This window comes from Diadema antillarum, unplaced genomic scaffold, assembly GCF_040938485.1.
Source record: "Diadema antillarum isolate AM-2024a unplaced genomic scaffold, OU_Dant_1.0 seq00000507_RagTag, whole genome shotgun sequence".
Taxonomy (NCBI): Eukaryota; Metazoa; Echinodermata; class Echinoidea; order Diadematoida; family Diadematidae; genus Diadema; species Diadema antillarum.
This window is the reverse complement of record NW_027271462.1, coordinates 177297-197563: the sequence shown is the minus strand read 5'-3', so window position 1 is coordinate 197563 and position 20267 is coordinate 177297. Positions and strand designations below refer to the sequence as shown.

The window sequence follows — 20267 nt, the reverse complement described above, 5'->3', positions numbered from 1 at the left end:
GCCCCACCCAGGGGGCCCCCAGGGGGGCCCAAACCCCCCAAAATTAAGGAATCTGTAAAAATCTTCTTCTCTAGAACCAGAAGTGATAGAGCTAAGTTAATACTATGAGTTAGTACATTGATGACTGTAGTTTCAAGTTTGTTCATGGCAGAATCAGGGGTGCCCCCCTTGGGACCCAGGGGAGGGGGGTGGGGAAGGGTTCTAATGGGGCCTAAATTGTACATTTTCATCTTCTTCTTGAGAACCCCATGACCCATTTTCACCAAACTTGGCAGGTAGCATCCCTAGGGGGTAAGGAACTCAATTTGTTAAAATGGGCACCATGCCCCACCTAGGGGGCCCCCAGGGGGCCCAAACCCCCCAAAATTAAGGAATCCGCAAAAATCTTCTTCTCTAGAACCAGAAGTGATAGAGCTAAGTTAATACTATGAGTTAGTACATTGATGACTGTAGTTTCAAGTTTGTTCATGGCAGAATCAGGGGTGCCCCCCTTGGGACCCAGGGGAGGGGGTGAGGAGGGGTCCTAATGGGGCCTAAATTGTACATTTTTATCTTCTTCTTGAAAACCCCATGACCCATTTTCACCAAACTTGGCAGGTAGCATCCCTAGGGGGTTAGGATCTCAATTTGTTAAAATGGGCACCATGCCCAACCCAGGGGGCCCCCAGGGGTCCCAAACCCCCCAAATGAAGGAATCTTTATAAATCTTCTCTAGAATCAGAAGTTATAGAGCTGAGATAATATTATGAGTGAGTACATTAGTGACTGTAGTTTCAAGTTTGTTCATAGGAGATCCAGGGGTGCCCCTCTTGGGTAGGGGGGGGGGGGGGGGGGGTGGTTGGAAGGGTCCAAATGGGGGCCTGAATTGTACATTTTCATCTTCTTCCTGAAAACCTCATGATGGATTTTTGTCAAACTTGGCAGGTAGCATCCCTAGGGGGTTAGAAACTCAATTTGTTAAAATGGGCACCATGCCCCACCTAGGGGGCCCCCAGGGGGCCCAAACCCCCCAAACTTAAGGAATCCGCAAAAATCTTCTTCTCTAGAACCAGAAGTGATAGAGCTAAGTTAATACTATGAGTTAGTACATTGATGACTGTAGTTTCAAGTTTGTTCATGGCAGAATCAGGGGTGCCCCCCCTTGGGACCCAGGGGAGGGGGTGAGGAGGGGTCCTAATGGGGCCTAAATTGTACATTTTTATCTTCTTCTTGAAAACCCCATGACCCATTTTCACCAAACTTGGCAGGTAGCATCCCTAGGGGGTTAGGAACTCAATTTGTTAAAATGGGCACCATGCCCCACCCAGGGGGCCCCCAGGGGGGCCCAAACCCCCCAAAATTAAGAATCTGTAAAAATCTTCTTCTCTAGAACCAGAAGTGATAGAGCTAAGTTAATACTATGAGTTAGTACATTGATGACTGTAGTTTCAAGTTTGTTCATGGCAGAATCAGGGGTGCCCCCCTTGGGACCCAGGGGAGGGGGGTGGGGAAGGGTTCTAATGGGGCCTAAATTGTACATTTTCATCTTCTTCTTGAGAACCCCATGACCCATTTTCACCAAACTTGGCAGGTAGCATCCCTAGGGGGTTAGGAACTCAATTTGTTAAAATGGGCACCATGCCCCACCTAGGGGGCCCCCAGGGGGCCCAAACCCCCCAAATGAAGGAATCTTTATAAATCTTCTCTAGAATCAGAAGTTATAGAGCTGAGATAATATTATGAGTGAGTACATTAGTGACTGTAGTTTCAAGTTTGTTCATAGGAGATCCAGGGGTGCCCCTCTTGGGTAGGGGGGGGGGGGGGGTGGTTGGAAGGGTCCAAATGGGGGCCTGAATTGTACATTTTCATCTTCTTCCTGAAAACCTCATGATGGATTTTTGTCAAACTTGGCAGGTAGCATCCCTAGGGGGTTAGAAACTCAATTTGTTAAAATGGGCACCATGCCCCACCTAGGGGGCCCCCAGGGGGCCCAAACCCCCAAACTTAAGGAATCCGCAAAAATCTTCTTCTCTAGAACCAGAAGTGATAGAGCTAAGTTAATACTATGAGTTAGTACATTGATGACTGTAGTTTCAAGTTTGTTCATGGCAGAATCAGGGGTGCCCCCCCTTGGGACCCAGGGGAGGGGGTGAGGAGGGGTCCTAATGGGGCCTAAATTGTACATTTTTATCTTCTTCTTGAAAACCCCATGACCCATTTTCACCAAACTTGGCAGGTAGCATCCCTAGGGGGTTAGGATCTCAATTTGTTAAAATGGGCACCATGCCCAACCCAGGGGGCCCCCAGGGGTCCCAAACCCCCCAAATGAAGGAATCTTTATAAATCTTCTCTAGAATCAGAAGTTATAGAGCTGAGATAATATTATGAGTGAGTACATTAGTGACTGTAGTTTCAAGTTTGTTCATAGGAGATCCAGGGGTGCCCCTCTTGGGTAGGGGGGGGGGGGGGGTGGTTGGAAGGGTCCAAATGGGGGCCTGAATTGTACATTTTCATCTTCTTCCTGAAAACCTCATGATGGATTTTTGTCAAACTTGGCAGGTAGCATCCCTAGGGGGTCAGGATCTCAATTTATCAAAATGGGCACCATGCCCCACCCAGAGGGCCCCAGGGGGCCCCAATCCCCCCAAATTAAGGAATCTTAAAAAAATTGGGCCCTTATTGTACATTTTCATCTTCTACTTGAGAATGCCTGGTCAAATTTTAATTTAGATTAGTGACTGCGTGAAAGGTGAACTTGCGATACTCAGGTGAGCGCTAGACCCGCGGGTCTCTTGTTGAAGTTGTGTTCCAAAAGATCAGTTAGGTGTTATGTATACAAAAAGGGGGACAGTAATCATATTCTCACTACTTTCAAAACATATTTTGACACCAAACAGCTTCTCTGACTTAAACCCATTGAAGACAAACTGATTTTACCATAACACACATTTTCCATAGACACCTATCTGAGTATACTGGGGACTTGTCTTCAATGGATTATAAATGACTTTGATGAGGTTTGATGACAAATCAGCATATAACTGAAATCAATGATACTGTCAACCTTTGAATTACATTCTTTACAAGTGATATAGTGGAAAGAAAGTACTGTAGAAGTTGTTTATTTTGCATACAGATATTTTCTGGAATGACGAGGTCATAGAAATTTTTTGCGAGATGTTTTCGCAATATCACACTGATGCTATGGTTCACTCTGCTGCTTTGGCTGTACATGACTATAATTTCACATGTTGTTAAATTCACGAAAATTAAACCCTTGCAAAAATAGCAGCTTTTACAGCAACACTCAGTGAGACCATTCAAAGTGAAATGTTTAATTGATCTCCTCTGTAGCCTGGATTCAGGATAGCGGCAACTGGAGTGATTTTGGACCTGGACAAGTCCATCAGTATCGTCAAGAAACTCAAGCTGACTGGCACACCGCTGAAGATACACAAGAACACTGCTTTCATTCAGGTGAGTTCTGGAACTGCAAAAGATTTAGAGGGATGATACTTGGTAGCAAATTTGGGTCAAATTCACAACTTTTTCTAGATTATTGAAGAAAAGGGATATGTAAAAAAGGGATACGTAATAAAAAGGATATGTTACCATGATTGCAGTCACTTTAGAAACATTTCATTGGTTACAATCTATCATGGTTTTTAGAGTTATTGTAGTTTGCAAGTTTTCCAAAGTGGTTTACATGCAAAGGGTAAAGCTTAGACAATTATCTGTCACAAAATTCAGCTACCTTCTCTTGATAATTGATATATAATGTGTGGTTGTAAGCGTGGTTGTAAGTCTGTACTATTATTTGTGAATGTCACTTGTAAACAGTTAAATTAAAGTTATGTGTTGTTTGAATTAAAGTTGTCATTCACTTCTGTTATGTCTTATTCTTTGAGCATTTGAATGTGAAGTATTATCATAGTTTTTGTTAGTTTTGTATCTAATGTACTTTGCAGTGTTCCAACGATTTGAAGGCAAGCTTGCTACAATCATTGCTTACGATAGCCTAGGGCCCTTTACATCTGTTTTCAATAGATTTGTCTGACAGAGGTTTATTTACCTGAGTTACATGGTTACTCTTTATAGGGAATGTTCAACTCGGCTCTCGAGGTGGTGAAGTTTGAAGGTGCATCCATTCGGACAGTCAGCGGAATCCGCGGTCAGATCAAGAAGCCCCTCAAATCACCACCAGGTGCCTTCAGGGCCACATTTGAAGACAAGATTCTCAGAAGTGGTGAGACTCTTAGGAATTAAGTTTTGCTGATGACAGCAAATCCCATGAAAATGTACAACATTTATAATGTGTAAATCTGCTTCTATACTTTGCATAGAATTGTAGGTCCCTTATTTGGGGGCTTTACAGTGGTAGTACTGAAAAGGGTACCCTGCGTACAGACAACCGTCTTTAAAGGTGCTTGGTCCCCGTGTTTTAGTCAAATGCGTACGCAGGCGCACGGCGCAAGTTTCCTATAGAGACCTACGCTATCGACTCCTCTTTAGCGCTTACGCTTTGGCCCACTTCCCCGAGTCCGAAGAAGTCTGATTCACTGTAGTCAGTGGTCGGATCACAGTTCGGCTCATTATTCGGCTGAGGGAGATGACAGCTTTAGCAAACTTCTTTTGTGATGTCATAATAACAAGCATATATACACACACCCTGGCATTACTACAGACTGCGCGATGCGCAGAGAAGACAACGAAGGCAATGTTACTTAGCAACAGCTACGCACTTTACTCTTGATGACAGCTCAACTTCGGTAATCTTCGTATCAATGCTAACGGTGATCGGCAGTATCATCAACAGCGCCCTCTACACTACCGGAACTATGCACCTTTAACCCATTGAAGACTAATCCTGGGTATACTCAAGCAGGTGTCTGTGGTAACATGTGTTATCACAAAATCTGCTTGTCCTCTATGGTTAATTATCATTATTACTCTCTTTTTTTTCCCCCAGGGCTAAAGTATTGTGTAATTTCCATGTTTGTTTTCTGGTGTCGAACTTCTCCCACCCCACCTTGCAGATATCATCTTTGTCCGCACGTGGTACCAAGTGGCAGTGCCAAAGTTCTACAATCCAGTCACCACACTGCTCCTGCCACTGGAAGAGAAGGGCCAGTGGGCCGGCATGCGGACTGTGGGGCAGCTCAGGCACGACGCCAACCTCCCGGTGCCCCGCCAGAAGGACTCGGAATACAAGGTGAGACAGAATAGGGAGTGTTGTTAAAAGTATGCCTTCATGTGAGATGATTTGGTTTACACTTTTTAATAAAGTTTTACATCTTGTAAACTTCAAGACTTTCATTTTTTGTGCCTCTGCCACAAAGCGTCGCTGGAGATATTGTTATTTTGGTTTTTGGAGAATGGATAATGGAAACATTTCAGTCATGTAACTCAGTTTAATTTACAAGAGTCTTGAATCAAAACTAGTCTGAAGGCTCTAACCAATCACAATTGAAGTAGAGGAAAAGTGAAATAAAGCAAACCAGTATCATGTTTGTGCTGCACCCTCTGAGCATAGGAAAATAGATTCAACAATTATACTCAATGATTATATTGGAGAATTCAGGTAATTTTATGAAAGCTACCAAGGCAAATCAACTGATCCATCCCACGATTCAGATAAAAGAAGAAAGATAGTTTTATTGTTTAGGCACCAATGTGATAATGAATATTTTCCCTTATTAGCATAGTCATTACAGATGGTATCAGTGACCCTGATTGGTCCTGTGTGCTTAAATCTCCCTATTGTGTATAAATGTTAACATGTTTTAGCTACTGATCTTGTCTGTACGCTGGTCATATGATATTTGCAAAATGAATGAGGTGATCTTACACACCTACATTCAACATACTGAGCTCAAGTGTGGTCACACTTTTGGTGTCAACTTCTGCATTTCTGGTTAATATGTGGAGTTGCTGTGCAACAAGCATGGGCAGAGCATTATATTACATCTAGTTTTCCCCTCTTTACCATGACTAAAATATTGTCACTTCACAAGAGAAATGCCTTCTCAGAGGTTATAGCTTCATATTTCTTTTCCCAACATGTAACAATTGCCAAGAAAATCTACAAAACTATGGTAGTTTGGAGATAAAGAAAGTACTCCATGTTTTGCGTGTATGATCAAATGGAGCTCGTGCTGTGCATCCCCACAGCGTTGTCGATATATTGTTACAGAAATTGAATAGTGCCACCACTGTTTTAGTTTTTACAGTTATGTGTGATAGGGAGAATTACTGTATACGCCAAATATTTCGCGAGGTTGTTATTTTTGCGAATTTTGCGAGTTAGGTGCTATTCTGGAAATTAAAAACACACGAAAATATTGACTCTGATCCCGATGTGGACGTGACGTACGCGTGTACATTTCTCCTTCCAGTACAGGACTCCACGAATGCGAAATTTACCACTTGTGAAATCGTCGGGAATTCCTGATTCGCGAAATTTAGACTCGAGAAATATATGGCGTATTCAGTGTTCTGTTTTAAATGTTTGTTTGCTTCATCTAGACGATTGAGAGGAAGACAAGGCGCTTCAATCGGCTGGTGGTCCCCAAGGGATTGCAAAAAGAGCTACCCTTCAAGGAGAGATGTAAGCAGGTGGGACTCAAGAAGACCATCAGGAGGGGTAAACAGGGCAAAACTTCGATACGAGGGGCGCGGGCCGTGATCAGGGAGCCCCATGAACGGAAGGTCAGTATGGGGCTATGGCAGGGGGGCTGTTTGTTGAGGGCAGAGATGTTGTAAAGCACCTCACTCATTTGGGAAACTGAGGATAGCAATCTTTGTGATCCATTTTTGCTTCATTCCCTTTCGCAGACCTCCCAACCATTCTAAATTTGAATGAAAGAAGCTAGATTTTAACCATTCTAAGCTCTTTTTTTTCAGTAGGATATTGATATTTTTCTTGATGATTTGACTACACACTCCTATGGGAACTACTCTTTCTTTCCCGGTTTTGAGCCAAATCATCCCTATTTTTCAGACAGAAAAATTAGGATTTCTGCTTTTGCTCAATTATTCAATTTTCAATTTTTGGAAAAACTTCCGTAAATAATCATGTCTCAATATCAAAATGACTCAATATATCAACTTTTTATCATGCAGCAGCACTATTTTGTAGTGGATATGGCCTCAGTCTGTTGATATTCTGCCTTCAAATCCTAGCCCAAGCATTCATCCCTCTACAAGATTTTTTTTCCCACCATGTCTCGTTTGAACTAGGTATGAATATGGAGGTCTTTGGCAAAACTCAGATCAGTCATAGCAGAGCTATTTTGGTAGAGAAATGTTGATACTGAAGAGGATACTGTAAAAGTGAAAATTTTCATGCTGTGGAAATTTTTGTGCATTTCGTGCAAGCAGAAGCTAGCACGAAAATTTCTAGAAGCACAGAAATAATTCTATTTGTCGCAGTATTGTATATTTGATACCACTGAGTAATGTCTTGAATCTGTGGAATTATAAACACACAAAATTTGTGTTCCTCAGTCTACTGCACGTAATTTGTTGTGTGAAAGTATAACAGTACCTGTCTTTATAATGAAACCATTTTGATTTTGCCTATTATCAGTACACAAGTCATTTAAGACAACATTTTGTACCTGGGTTTCGGGATTGCTCCCTAGTTGAGTCCGATTTAGATAGCTAGTACAGATAATTCCTTCTTTCCCCCTAAATACCACAGATGAAAGAAGTGAGAAGATGTGTATTATAAGAAAAAAAATGTGTGGAGTAATATTGATCATCCAGATCTTCAGGGTTCTCATGCTTCTCACCACTCTTGTTCCCTTCTCACAGGTTGTGGAGCTGATGAATCAACTGGGCACACTGTACAAGGAAAAGCAGAGAAGGGAACGACAGGCCATGGTGTCCAGAGTGGAAGTGCACAGGAAAAAGGTGTGTTGGACTTTTTCGCTATTTTTCTTGAAGTTTGTTTGGGTTTCTTTTTCTTTGTCAGTGGATATAGTGTCATTGGAGTGGTCAAGGTGCTTGTGTGTTATAATGCATGGAAATGAAGAGTTTAATTGCAGAACGAGTGAACTCCATTCTTGGTAATTTTGGATATTTACAATTAAAGTTGCTAAAAAGCATATAGAAAGATGTGGAATACTTGTAGTCATAACTTTCAACTGCTACAAGCCAGTACGCGGAACACTACCATAGTACAACACTGTACAATCCACAGGGACAACTTGGCCCCGCCGTCAAAGCGGGGCCGAATTTTCCCCGAGTCCAAGTTAGCCTGACCCAGATTGGGAAGTTTCTGAGATGCAAACCTTTTTAGTTAATATTTCACATTTTTGTTGTTACCCAAATAATATTTGTCCCCGCCGAACGAGTTCGAGCAGGGGACTATGAAACGGGCTCCGTACGTGTGTGTGTCCGTCCGTGTGTCCGTCCGTCCGTCCGTGTGTCCGTCCGTGTGTGCGTCCGTGTGTGATCAAAATGTTCAAAATGCTACTCCTTCGCCATTTCTAACCCGATTATGATTCTGTTTGCTTTATATGATAGCACTACATGGGAGCTTTGAAACTTCTATACAGAATTTCAATTGTGACCTTTGACCTTGACCTTTGACCTATATTGTACATTTTGCTTCAAAATGCTACTCCTTCGCCATTTCTAACCCGATTTTGATTCTGTTTGCTTTATATGATGGCACTAGGTGAGGGCTTCAAAACTTCTACACAGAATTTTGACCTTTGACTTCTTTGACCTTTGACCTTGATTTTTGACCTATATTGTACATTTTGCTACAAAATGCTACTCCTTCGCCATTTGTAACCCGATTTCAATTCCGTTTGCTTTAAGTGATGGCACTAGGTGAGGGCTTCAAAACTTCTACACAGAATTTTGACCTTTGACTTCTTTGACCTTTGACCTTGATTTTTTTACCTATATTGTACATTGGCTACAAAATGCTACTCCTTCGCCATTTCTAACCCGATTTCGATTCCGTTTGCTTTATGTGATGGCACTAGGTGAGGGCTTCAAAACTTCTACATAGAATTTTGACCTTTGACTTCTTTTACCTTTGACCTTCATCTTTTTACCTATATTGTACATTTTGCTACTAAATGCTACTTCCGGCGGGGACATATATTACGCACAGCGTAATTTCTACTTTTCCTTGTTTGAGCAAAATTTGACAGTTCTGCTGGGGTACAAGAACTGTGTTTACCTTTAACCCTATTCTAACTGGGCTATTTGAAACCAAGTTTTTACAGGGGGGTCAATATGACCCCCCCTTCAGATCTCGGCCGCCGATCGCGTGATCGCCGCAACATTTTGCCTGCAGATAGAGCCGGATGTCAACTACAAGATTACATGGTCATACAAAAGAAAAATATTGGCTTTCTATTTTTAGTAAATTAATTATGCAAATTTATGCATGAAATCATATTTTCATCTATAATTCCATTAAAATGACTGAAGGATCCCTAGATTTTTGTGTCAGAGTTCCTCAAGACACATTGGACAATTTTCTTGTAAAAAAATAGCGAGATCAAAATCAATTTCTTTTAATTTTTATTGTTTTGTTAATTTCTTATGTATTTTACTATTTTTTCGACCTCTTGTTTTCTATTGTTTTTTTGCCAAAATTTGTTGCAGGCACTTTTTCAAGCTTATCTACATTAGAATTGATTAATTTCAATGGTTAAAAGTTGAAATAATCTAATTTATATCAATTTAACAAAAAAAAAAAACACAATTTGCATTGGATTTGCACACGATATCATGAATTTGAGCCGTTTTTGGGATGACATGCATATGCAAAACATTGCGTAACTTCAGAACAGTGTACCCGGACGTCGCAATTTTGGTCTCAAAATATGCGGGAGACTTCAATGAAAAAAGTCATGAAATGGCGCGGCAAAATCTTTGCGCGTTGCGGAATCGTGGCACGAAATGTCGAGGGGGGGGGGTCAATTTGACCCCCCCCCCCCCCCCCCCCCCCCCCCCCCAGTTGGAATAGGGTTAAGACCAAAGAGATTTTCCGCAGTGACTGCTAGAGTGCGGAGTCTTCATACGCCCTGTACTATTGTTGTGTGAGCGCAAGGAGCACTGGATGGCAATGAAGCGGTAGGCTCACCCCTCGTGCTAACACGCTAGCAAACGAGCAACCGAGGAGCAGCCAAAATCAAGTGCGTACTCGCGTAAAAGTTCAGAAGTTCGCGTAATACGCGCTGTAGAAATGTATACTTAGTACACAAAGTCCGCCATTGTTAAGTGGAACAATGGCGGCCCCCATGAAATCACTGACTCCATTGTAGAGTCCGCCTCTGGTGGTGGGGAGGAGAAAAATCTCTTTGGTTAAGACTTGGTAGTGTGGGGAAACATGGGTGGCCCAATTGATGCAAACTTCATTCACTGCCCACCAAGGTATGTTTGAAAATCATGAATAGCGCCCATAAGCCATGTATCAGCGAATATGTTCATCGAAACATTCACTCGTCAGTAACGATCGACTCCATTCAAGATTCTTCGGCTGTGTGTGTACATACATAGAGATCTGCAATTAAACTGTACACGATTCGTTATGGGAATTCTCAGATATATTCGAGCCAGGCCAGCCTTCCCACTCCATGGTAGCCCCATTCTACCGAGTCCAGGGGAAATTCAGTTCAAATATAAGTTAGTCTGATAAAAAGAGTAAAATCTTATGAGTTCAATGGGAAAAATTGAATGAAATCGGATGAAAAATAAGGAAGTTATGACATTTTGAAGTTTTGCTGTTTTCTGCAAAACAGTTCTTGTACAGTGGATATGAATATGCAAATTAGTGAGCTAATCATGTCATAACCTCACAGTTTTCCATTGATCCTGTACAAGAAATGATGCAAAATCAATGTTTCTGTCATTGAAAGCTGAAACATTATCTTATTCCTGATTGAATAACTTCAGAATAGTGAACAATTGGATATACAAGGATTTGAGCCTCGGGCATAATTATGTTCAAATGAACAACTGGAAATTTCAAAATTTTATGAACGAGCTCCATGGCAAGTTGTGAGGGTATAACATGCTCACTTTGCCATTTGCATACTCATATTGACCGTTCAAAATCTGTTTCCTGAAAAATTAGCGAATCTTCAAAATGTCATAACTTCCTTATTTTTCACCCGATTTTGATAAAACTTTTACCGTTGAACTTGCAATAATTTAGTGATACTCTTTCTTATCAGACTAACTTACGTTTGGACTGGATTTACCCTTTAAGTGCTATGAGCAGAAGCTGTGACTATTATTTCTATTCACTCATCTTACAGATGTCTGTCATGGAAGCCCAGAGGCAAGAAAGGCAGAAGAAGGCGAAGCGAGAAGTCTACAAACTCATGGGTCAGATGCAGAAGAAGAAGAGCAAGTGAAACTAGATATAAAAATCTATCCCACGATTGTGCCTTTAAAAATGCTGTCTCTGCTTGCATTGAAAGAGCAACCTACAGGAGACAAAGATGTTTGACAGTGCATCAACTCCCAACAAAAGCTGCTTGCATCTAACTTGAGAACAGAGAATTTCAAACATTCTTTTGTGTGCTTTTTGTCTGGTATCAATAGATGTCCCTGACATTCTGTTTACACGTGGAGTTTGCTTTAACTGTGGACTTTGCATGTTTGTTATTCCAGCGCATGACAAAGGTTAAGGGCATATTGTAAATCACAATTCGATGCAAGTATTCTGTGTAAAGTTATTTTTGAGAATCCACATACATGACAGACAAATGGGTTCAGAGTTTGCCTACAAAATAAAGGTATAGACTACTGTAAAACAAGAAATTTTCGCGTACATTTTAATTTCGCGAACTTTGCGAGCGCCAAAATTCGCGAAATTAAAACGCACGCGAAAGTTTTTGTCTACACTACATGCATTGAACACCAGTGGCAATTCGCGAAAATTTCATGCCACGAAAAGGGTTGTCAGCTCCAATTCGCGAAAATTTCATGCCGCGAATATATCATGTTTTACAGTATGTTTGTGGGAAACGTCTAGACTTCTACTTCTTGTCCCAATAGATACGTAATTGCTAAGATCTATTCAAATTGATCCAACAATAATTCCTTTGTATAAGTATGACATTCTCGTTAGGATGCAGTGACTTTGTATTAATGATGACTACAAGGTAATTACAGGAGTTGAAGTTAAATGGAAGAAGTTATACAAGGCTGTAGAACAACTTCAGAAGAAAGAAAAAAATCTTAGAACTGGTTCTCTGATGAATTTCAAATCCCATTTTCTCATAAAGCTTGTCTAGATCTACCTGTTTTGTTAAACATGTACTCTCAGTTGTTGTTTTTTGTTGATTCATTTAGTTTGTCATTTTTGTTTTATCTTATAGATATCTTGTACATGTCAGAGCGATTGAGAAGCACATTGTCACCAAATGCTTCTATTGTCCCTACTGGTTTTTGTCGCAAGTCTTCCAAAGTGCAATTTGTGGCGCCACACATGCAAAGGGTGTTTTTTGAACACTTTGGATAAATAATATAAAAACATGAAGACATGACTGTGCACAAGTCAAACTGATGAATCCACCTAAGGAGGCCATGAATTGTGCTATGGTTGCAACTCTCCCCAGAAAAGTCGTATCTTAGAGTTGCAATTATTTTTTACAAAATAATTGTATGTTCAAAACCGTGTGCTTGATGTGTTGTAAACATGATGTGATATGGTACAGACATGATAGTTTTCCACCCATCTGCAGCAATAACTTAATTTTTTTTTTTTTTTTAGAATCAGAGCCCAACTGCATGAATATGTATGTTTTCACTCTGGCATAAGAAGCAAATAAGAGGACGCGACAAAATCAAAAAGGAATGAATGAATGAATGCATGAATGAATGAATGAATGAATGAATGAATGATGAATGAATGAATGAATGAATGAATGAATGAATGAATGAAGAATGAATGAATGAATGAATGAATGAATGATGAATGAATGAATGAATGCATGAATGAATGAATGAATGCATGAATGAATGAATGAAGAATGAATGAAGGAAGGAAGGAAGGAAGGAAGGAAGGAAGGAAGGAAGGAAGGAAGGAAGGAAGGAAGGAAGGAAGGAAGGAAGGACAATATTTCTGATTCCCCGGTATTGATTAATTTGCATTTCAAAATGATGCCTACATATATTACACAGTAGGGGTTCAGTGTAGTGTAGTGGATACGATTACTTTCAGTGGAGGTCTTGAGTTCTAAGCCCCTTGAGTGGTTTTGTCTGTGGTTGAAGTGGTTTTTAAACAGAAAATCTGTCTTGAGTTGGGTTTAAAAGTGGTTACTCAACAATGCCAGGGTGTTGATGATGGCAGGGCCCTCTGGTAGAGCAGTGGCAACGCTGAAGAGACCTCCTTGAGAGGATATGATTATGATTGTCGTCAGTAGTGGGGGGGGGGGGTGAGCTCCCCTTTCATTTTGTTTCTTTTTTTGTAATTTTGCTTGTCAGCTGATGAAACTCAGAAGCGGCACCTTTGCTTTGTGCCCCCCCCCCCCCCCCTTACAGAATTCCTGGATCTGCCCCTGGTCATACTCATTATCATTAGGATGCAGAAGAATGAAATCTGATGGTAGAGATTGCTTGTCATCAAGCGTGGTCATCGCTTTGTAATGTACAGTTCTCGGAACTAATAAAATGAGAGGTTCAAATATGTAAGATATCACAAAGACATTATAGTTTTGCTATTGATGTGAGCTGTGACAATATGTGAATAGTGAATTTTCAGAAACCTGTTTGTTTGTATGATGCCTGTATGCAGGGCTCCACACTAACTTTTCTTTTTGGTGGCCCGATCGGGTCACCAAAATCATTGATATTTATTTTTCGGTGGCCCGAAAGTAAAATCTGGTGGCCAAAAAAAATCAAGAAAAACATAAGAAAAACTAAATAGGGCCTACTAAACATAGAAAAATAGATATTAAGCGTTACTGAAGTGATACAGGTACCCATGTCTAAAATAAATGAATAGAAAATTCAATCATCTTAACGTTATTCTGAGTTCTAAGATTTAGCAAATTTAATTCAAGCACCGTATGGAGCTGAATCTTACCGTTATTCTTTTCCAAAATGAAAAGAAAACATCCAACATTATTTTAGCATCTTACGGAGCCGATTGTTCATTTCCATAAGGAAAGGCAAACATCCATTTTTTTTTTTTTGCTGGCCTGATTGGGCCACCAAAAAATCGTCATTTCTGAAATTTTGGTGGCCCGGAGTGCATTTTTGGTGGCCCTGGGCCACCGGGCCACCATTAGTGTCGAGCCCTGCTGTATGCATGGTAGATGGTTTCATTTAGTGCTGTTTAAACTATTAATGTCACTGCCCGATGTTCCAGGGTGAATCCAAAGTGTAACAACATAGTTCATGGATGACTAGGCCCCTATGATTTTTTTTTTCCGTATCCTGTAGAGTAGTGACACCCTGAAGAATACTCCTTGAGCGTCATACATGTATCTTTTGCATTGATGTTATCCTTTTATTGATTGATTTCGTGATTTCATCACATACATTTTGCGTATAGAACCTTTGGGGGAGGTTGCAAAGGTCATTGACCTGGCAAGGCTGCTCCCGATAAAATACAAGAATGTCACGGTTATGTCGAAAAGTGAAACAAAACTTAACAAAACAATGCAAAGAAAATGACTTGATATATACCAGCAGTTATGATACATTATATCTATAGACTGATTGCAGGAAGACTTGATTACAAGTAAATACACTGTAAATGTACAATATGTTATGCAGGGTTGATGTTTTATCTTGAATGTAGACAGAGAATCACGTCCTTAATAGGTTTTGGGAGACTTTTCTCATTACAAAATGTGCTAGGTCTTCATGCCACATAGGGCATTGCAAAAACTTGTAATCAAAGAACAGTACAGTATTTGTAGCTCTTAATTCTCCACCTATCTTGTACATTCATCTTTTCTATACTTTGCAAAGTCAGGTTCAAGAGAGGATGATATCATACGTACATATTTCTAAACAAATACGTGAAACAAGTAGTTTGACTTATCAATATACCCTATTTCTTTTTTTAAGATTAAAGGGATCTATAGTTTTGGTCGAGACCTAATTTCAGGTTTCTAACATTTTCTTTTTGGTGAGATAATTAAATGAGAAACCTCTTACGAAATATGAAAGAGCATGTAATTCTATGAGGAATTCAATGTTTATTTGATGGAAATTGGTTTTGAAACGGCTGAGATATCCAAAAAAGAGCGATTCTGATAAAGTATGGGATCCGCACTTTATTACGATTGCTTTGTTTTACTTTGTTTTTGGATGTTTCAGTCATTCCAAACCCGATTTTCATCAAATAAACTTTGAATTCTTCTTAAAATGGTATATTCTGCACTATGTCATAAGTGTTTTCTTCTTATCTCGCAAAAAGTTAAAAGCCCAATTCTCACCTCCATCAATACTATACCATCCCTTTAAGCTACCTAAACAAAGGGATAGAATACGACTACGAACATTGATTTGTAGTAATCTTTTATTGCACACTTTTGACGAATTAAAAGGCAGTTATGAATTTAACACGATGCACAGTTCACCCCCAAACAAAGTCACATTACATCCCAACATGTAAGGTGTAGATCCTATCTACTTGGCGAGATCAAAGATTGTCAAGTCTAAGTAAAGTTCTTAAAGGTAGGGAATCCCATTTGCATGCCTTAAATGAAGAGTTGTATAAATACAGTGGTATGTTGAAGAGAGTATCATTTTAGAAACTTCCATAAAGTATTGAAAGTGGAAGGTAACATTTAGTACATTTTTATTGACCGTTAGATTTTGAATTGAATTTTTTTCGGGGCTCACCGTAAATTCCAGTACATTGCTAGGCTACCTTTGCAGACCCATGCACTGCATGTGTGTCCATCATGTATATTTTGTGAAGAAAGTTCATCAAAACTTACAAACATTTCTATATACATTCTTCTTCTCTTCTTCTGATTAAGTCTGCCTCCTTCAATAGACTGAAGATTCTTGCAGACTGGTGCTATTTACATTATAATACAATTTATTTACAGATATATACAAGCACATAGAAAATTTGACGAAAATACTAGCCACTGTGATCAACCGTTAGACGGTTTCGAAATGATCCCACAGATGGCGCTGAAACAATTTCTGACGACAGGGAATTCCAGTTCCTTACAGTTCTTGGGAAGAACGAATGGCGATGCGATTCAGTTCTCGAATATGGTACCTGATAGGAGTGTGGTTGCGAGGCTCTCGTTAACTGAGTAGCCTGTTTGATGATATAGTCCTGTGCTGAAAGAGGAGTGAGATTATTGTGTATTTTGTACATCATAATTAGCCTGTCATTTTCTCTGCGCTGTTCCAGAGTGGTCCAATTAAGTTCTTGTAGCATTTTGGTGACACTCGAGGTGTTATGGTAGCGATTTAAAGTAAATCGCGCAGCTCTTCTCTGGACCATTTCCACTTGGTGGATTAGATTCTTGGTAGATGGGTCCCAAACTGTGGAAGCATACTCAACAATTGGTCGAACCAACGTTTTGTAAGCTGTGGCTTTAACATCAGAAGATTTTATGTGAAGATTGCGTTTTAGAAATGCAAGCACGTTATTGGCTTTATTGACAGTATTGTTGATGTGTTGGGTCCACTTCAAATCAGAAGTGATGGTTACACCCAAGTACTTCACGGATTCAACAGATTCAAGAGGGGCGTTATTTAGATGATACACGTGTTGCACCTTACTTCTTTTCCTGGATATTGTCAAAACCTTACACTTATCTGTGTTCAAATCCATTATCCATTTTTTCGCCCAGTCACCAATTTTGTTTAGGTCCTCTTGAAGATTTTGCGTATGATGTTGATTGTCGATGGTCATGTAAGAAATTGCATCATCGGCAAAAAGGCGAACCTTTGACGCGAGACCATCAGGCAAGTCATTGATGTAAAGTAGAAAGAGGCAAGGCCCAAGAACCGACCCCTGAGGCACTCCAGATCCTACCGCTACTGAAGAAGATTTAATACCATCCAAAACGACCCTCTGACTTCTTCCATTGAGAAAACTTTGAATCCATTTCAGATTTTTCCCCCTGATACCGTAGTAATCCAGTTTACGTAAAAGCCGCTCATGCCCAACCTTGTCAAAAGCTTTTGAAAAATCCATGACTATAACATCCGTTTGACGTCCTGCATCCAAGTTCCTATGTAAATCGCTTGTGAAACCAAGTAATTGTTGTTCACATGACATGTTCTTACGGAAGCCATATTGCTGGGGAAAAATGATGTTATTTTCGTCCCCGTGCTTCATAATTTTGCTGGCTAAAACGTGCTCCATTAGTTTACAGCAAATACATGTCAGCGAAATGGGGCGGTAGTTTACAGGAGTAGATCGATTACCTTTCTTGTAGACTGGTACAACATTTGCTTCACGCCAATCATTTGGTATTTCACTTAATTCATATGACAACCGGAATATATTGCAAAGAATTGGAGCCAGAATTTTTGCCAGCTGCTTCAAGACTCGTGGAGTTATACCATCCGGTCCAGGGGCCTTACATGTCTTCAAACCACAAAGCAACTTCTCTACACCCTTTGATGTAAACAAAATATCCTCCATTTCTTCAAAGTCTGCGGTTTCCGGTAGTAAGTCATTCGGTATGGGAGTTTCCTTGGTGAAAACACTTTTGAACTGTTGGTTCAATGCTTCAGCTTTTGCAATTGGATCAGTGATCGTAATACCATCACTTTTCAGTTCTCTTATTCCTGTATTATCAGTTCTGTTGTGTTTGATGAAGCCCCAAAATCTCTTCATACTCTCAAATTCTGTGGTATCTTCATCGATAGAAAAAAGAGATTCCACATAATTCCAATAAGCCCTCCTTAGCTCCTGTTGCAGTGATTTCTTAACTGCTTTCAACTCTTCCTCCAATTGAAAAGGGACTACCCCGTGGTTTCTCAATTTCATGTTCCGACTTTTTTTGTTCAACCTATCTCTCCTTTTGATCAACCTTTTAATCTTGTTTGAAATCCAAGGACTATATGTCATTCTTTTTGGATGTCATCTTATGTGGAACAAACTCTGTCATTCCCTTCTCTATTCCATTCTTGAACATAACCCAAGCCTCATTCACTGAGCAAAAGTCAAGCTTATCTTCAATTTCCTTGCCTACACCTTGCATGAAATCAGCAAATTTCTCCCAATCCGCTTTGCTGTAGATGTTAATTTTCCTTCTTACTAGCTTCTGGCGAGTTGGACAACCAGCAATCGTGAGAATTGGGCAATCATGATCTGAAATGCCTGGTACAACTGAGACATCAGTGACTAACGTTGGATTATTTACTAGGAATAGATCAAGGACGTTTTCTTTCCTGGTTGTTTCCGTAACTACCTGCGTTAACCCATGGTCATCAAGCATAGAACCAAAAGCATGATGAAGCGCTGGGTGATGACATGCTTTCACCTGTCTTGTTTCCCAATCCCATCCAGGTAGGTTAAAATCACCTCCTATGACTACCATATGATCGCGATTCAATTTACAAAGGGATCGTTGAAGCTCTGCAAGACTCTCTTCGTCATTTTCATGAGGCCTGTAGTACGCAGCTATATGTAGAGTCTTAGTTCCCGCCATATTTAATTTACACCAGAGAATTTCACAATCTGTTTCAAGTTCAATTTCTCTTGTAGCTAGAAGTTCTCTCTTAGTAGCAATAAATACTCCACCATGAGGGTCATTAGGTCTATCTCTTCTCTCAATATGATACTGATCAGTTGGGAATACCTCATTATTATTGACTGATGACGATAACCATGATTCAGTACCAATGACAACTTCTGGATCATGTATTTGCATCAGGAGATGGCGCGAATACTTTGGCAGTTGACATTGAGGATCTTAATGGATCGGAAGTTAGATTTCCTAGGTCTTACAACTTTTCTACTGGGTGAAGACATATGAAGTGGTGAACCAATATCACTCTGTGTGAATGACGTATTATTGACATCATATGCATTTTCTTCCTCCTCTTCTGAGCCCGAGTCGAGAGCATCAAAAGTGTTATCGTCAGACGAAAATCCCAAGATATCGCTACCAATCCCTGACGTCATACTCATTCCAATGTTATGCATTCCGCACTTATTGCAAATCCATATAACGGAGCTATTCCCTAAATCTATATATTCATGGTAGTTTAGATTAATACAATGCGGATGAAACCATAACTGGCAATTTCCCTCACACTGGATACCTCCTGTTTTCCCTGTAACTCCTTTTCCACATACGCCACATACATCTTTAACTTTCCCCATAACTGCTAGTCTAGATATGAATAGGCCTATAGAATTCTACATGAAGAGAATATAGAAAGATCTTACTTGATGCATCCTGGCTTGACATGTGATGCAATGTTGATATGAATCTACAAACCACAAATCCCTCTATCTAGTAAATACAACCGATGAAATCCAATCGTTGCCACACACTCTATATGTTATTTCATCAGCTCTTATACTTTTAGATTTGTGTTTATAGAAAAAAAATACAGAAGACTGCAACAAATAGGCTTAAGTGTGGCTGACACAGAACTACTGAGTAGTTGAGTTTTGTGCATTATTCAAATTGTAGATAACTGTTGACTTCCAAATTTCTCAGCAGTGGCCTAAACAAGTCCCCTGAGGTTCATATTTAATGTTTTGCTGCATTTTGGGAGGTCGGTAAAAGGTATCCCCTACCTTTAAGGTGGGATGTGATTAAACTTTTTCGTAGCAGCAATTGCCTTGCGTTTTTTCACACATATAACATCAAATTTTGTTCATTCCACGTTGATTTTTCATCAGTCACAGCATCTACGGATTTCACGAATGATTTATCGAAATTGATTTTACAATTGTTTGTACGTAGGCCCTGCATCAAATTCCTTAAGAGTTTACACTGCCTAAAAAAGCATATTTTTCCTCAAAAATATATCAAGCTCCCACTGGCCCTAAAGCAATCATTAATTAAACAAAAGTACATATTTGAAAATTAACAAGGATCAATAGCGTCACTGTGGACGCATGAAATATGCTACCATTATATCTGCAAAGACAATTATAAGAAACTCGCAAATTGCAAATTATTCGCACACGTATATATTACTGTCCATGTGAAAGTGGCATCCACATTTGAAATGACGTGATAAAGATGATACACGTGTACTAAGGGCATCGCATTCAAGTGTGACATAAAAATGCTTAAAACAATGACGGTTTCTTCATGAGCGACGAGCCCACAGCAGGGTCACAATGCTGTACAAAA

General features: G+C 40.0%; 1 protein-coding gene across 1 annotated transcript in view; it reads left to right on the top strand.

Moving 5' to 3' along the window:
* Positions 1–11366, top strand: part of LOC139733990 (ribosome biogenesis protein BMS1 homolog) — a 29341-nt gene extending 17975 nt beyond the window's left edge. The window contains exons 20-25 of the mRNA XM_071644797.1: positions 3334–3456; positions 4078–4225; positions 5016–5191; positions 6505–6687; positions 7795–7893; positions 11268–11366. Of these exons, the coding sequence (XP_071500898.1) occupies positions 3334–3456; positions 4078–4225; positions 5016–5191; positions 6505–6687; positions 7795–7893; positions 11268–11366 (828 nt within the window). The remainder of the gene's footprint in view (positions 1–3333; positions 3457–4077; positions 4226–5015; positions 5192–6504; positions 6688–7794; positions 7894–11267) is intronic.
* Positions 11367–20267: the final 8901 nt, after the last annotated feature.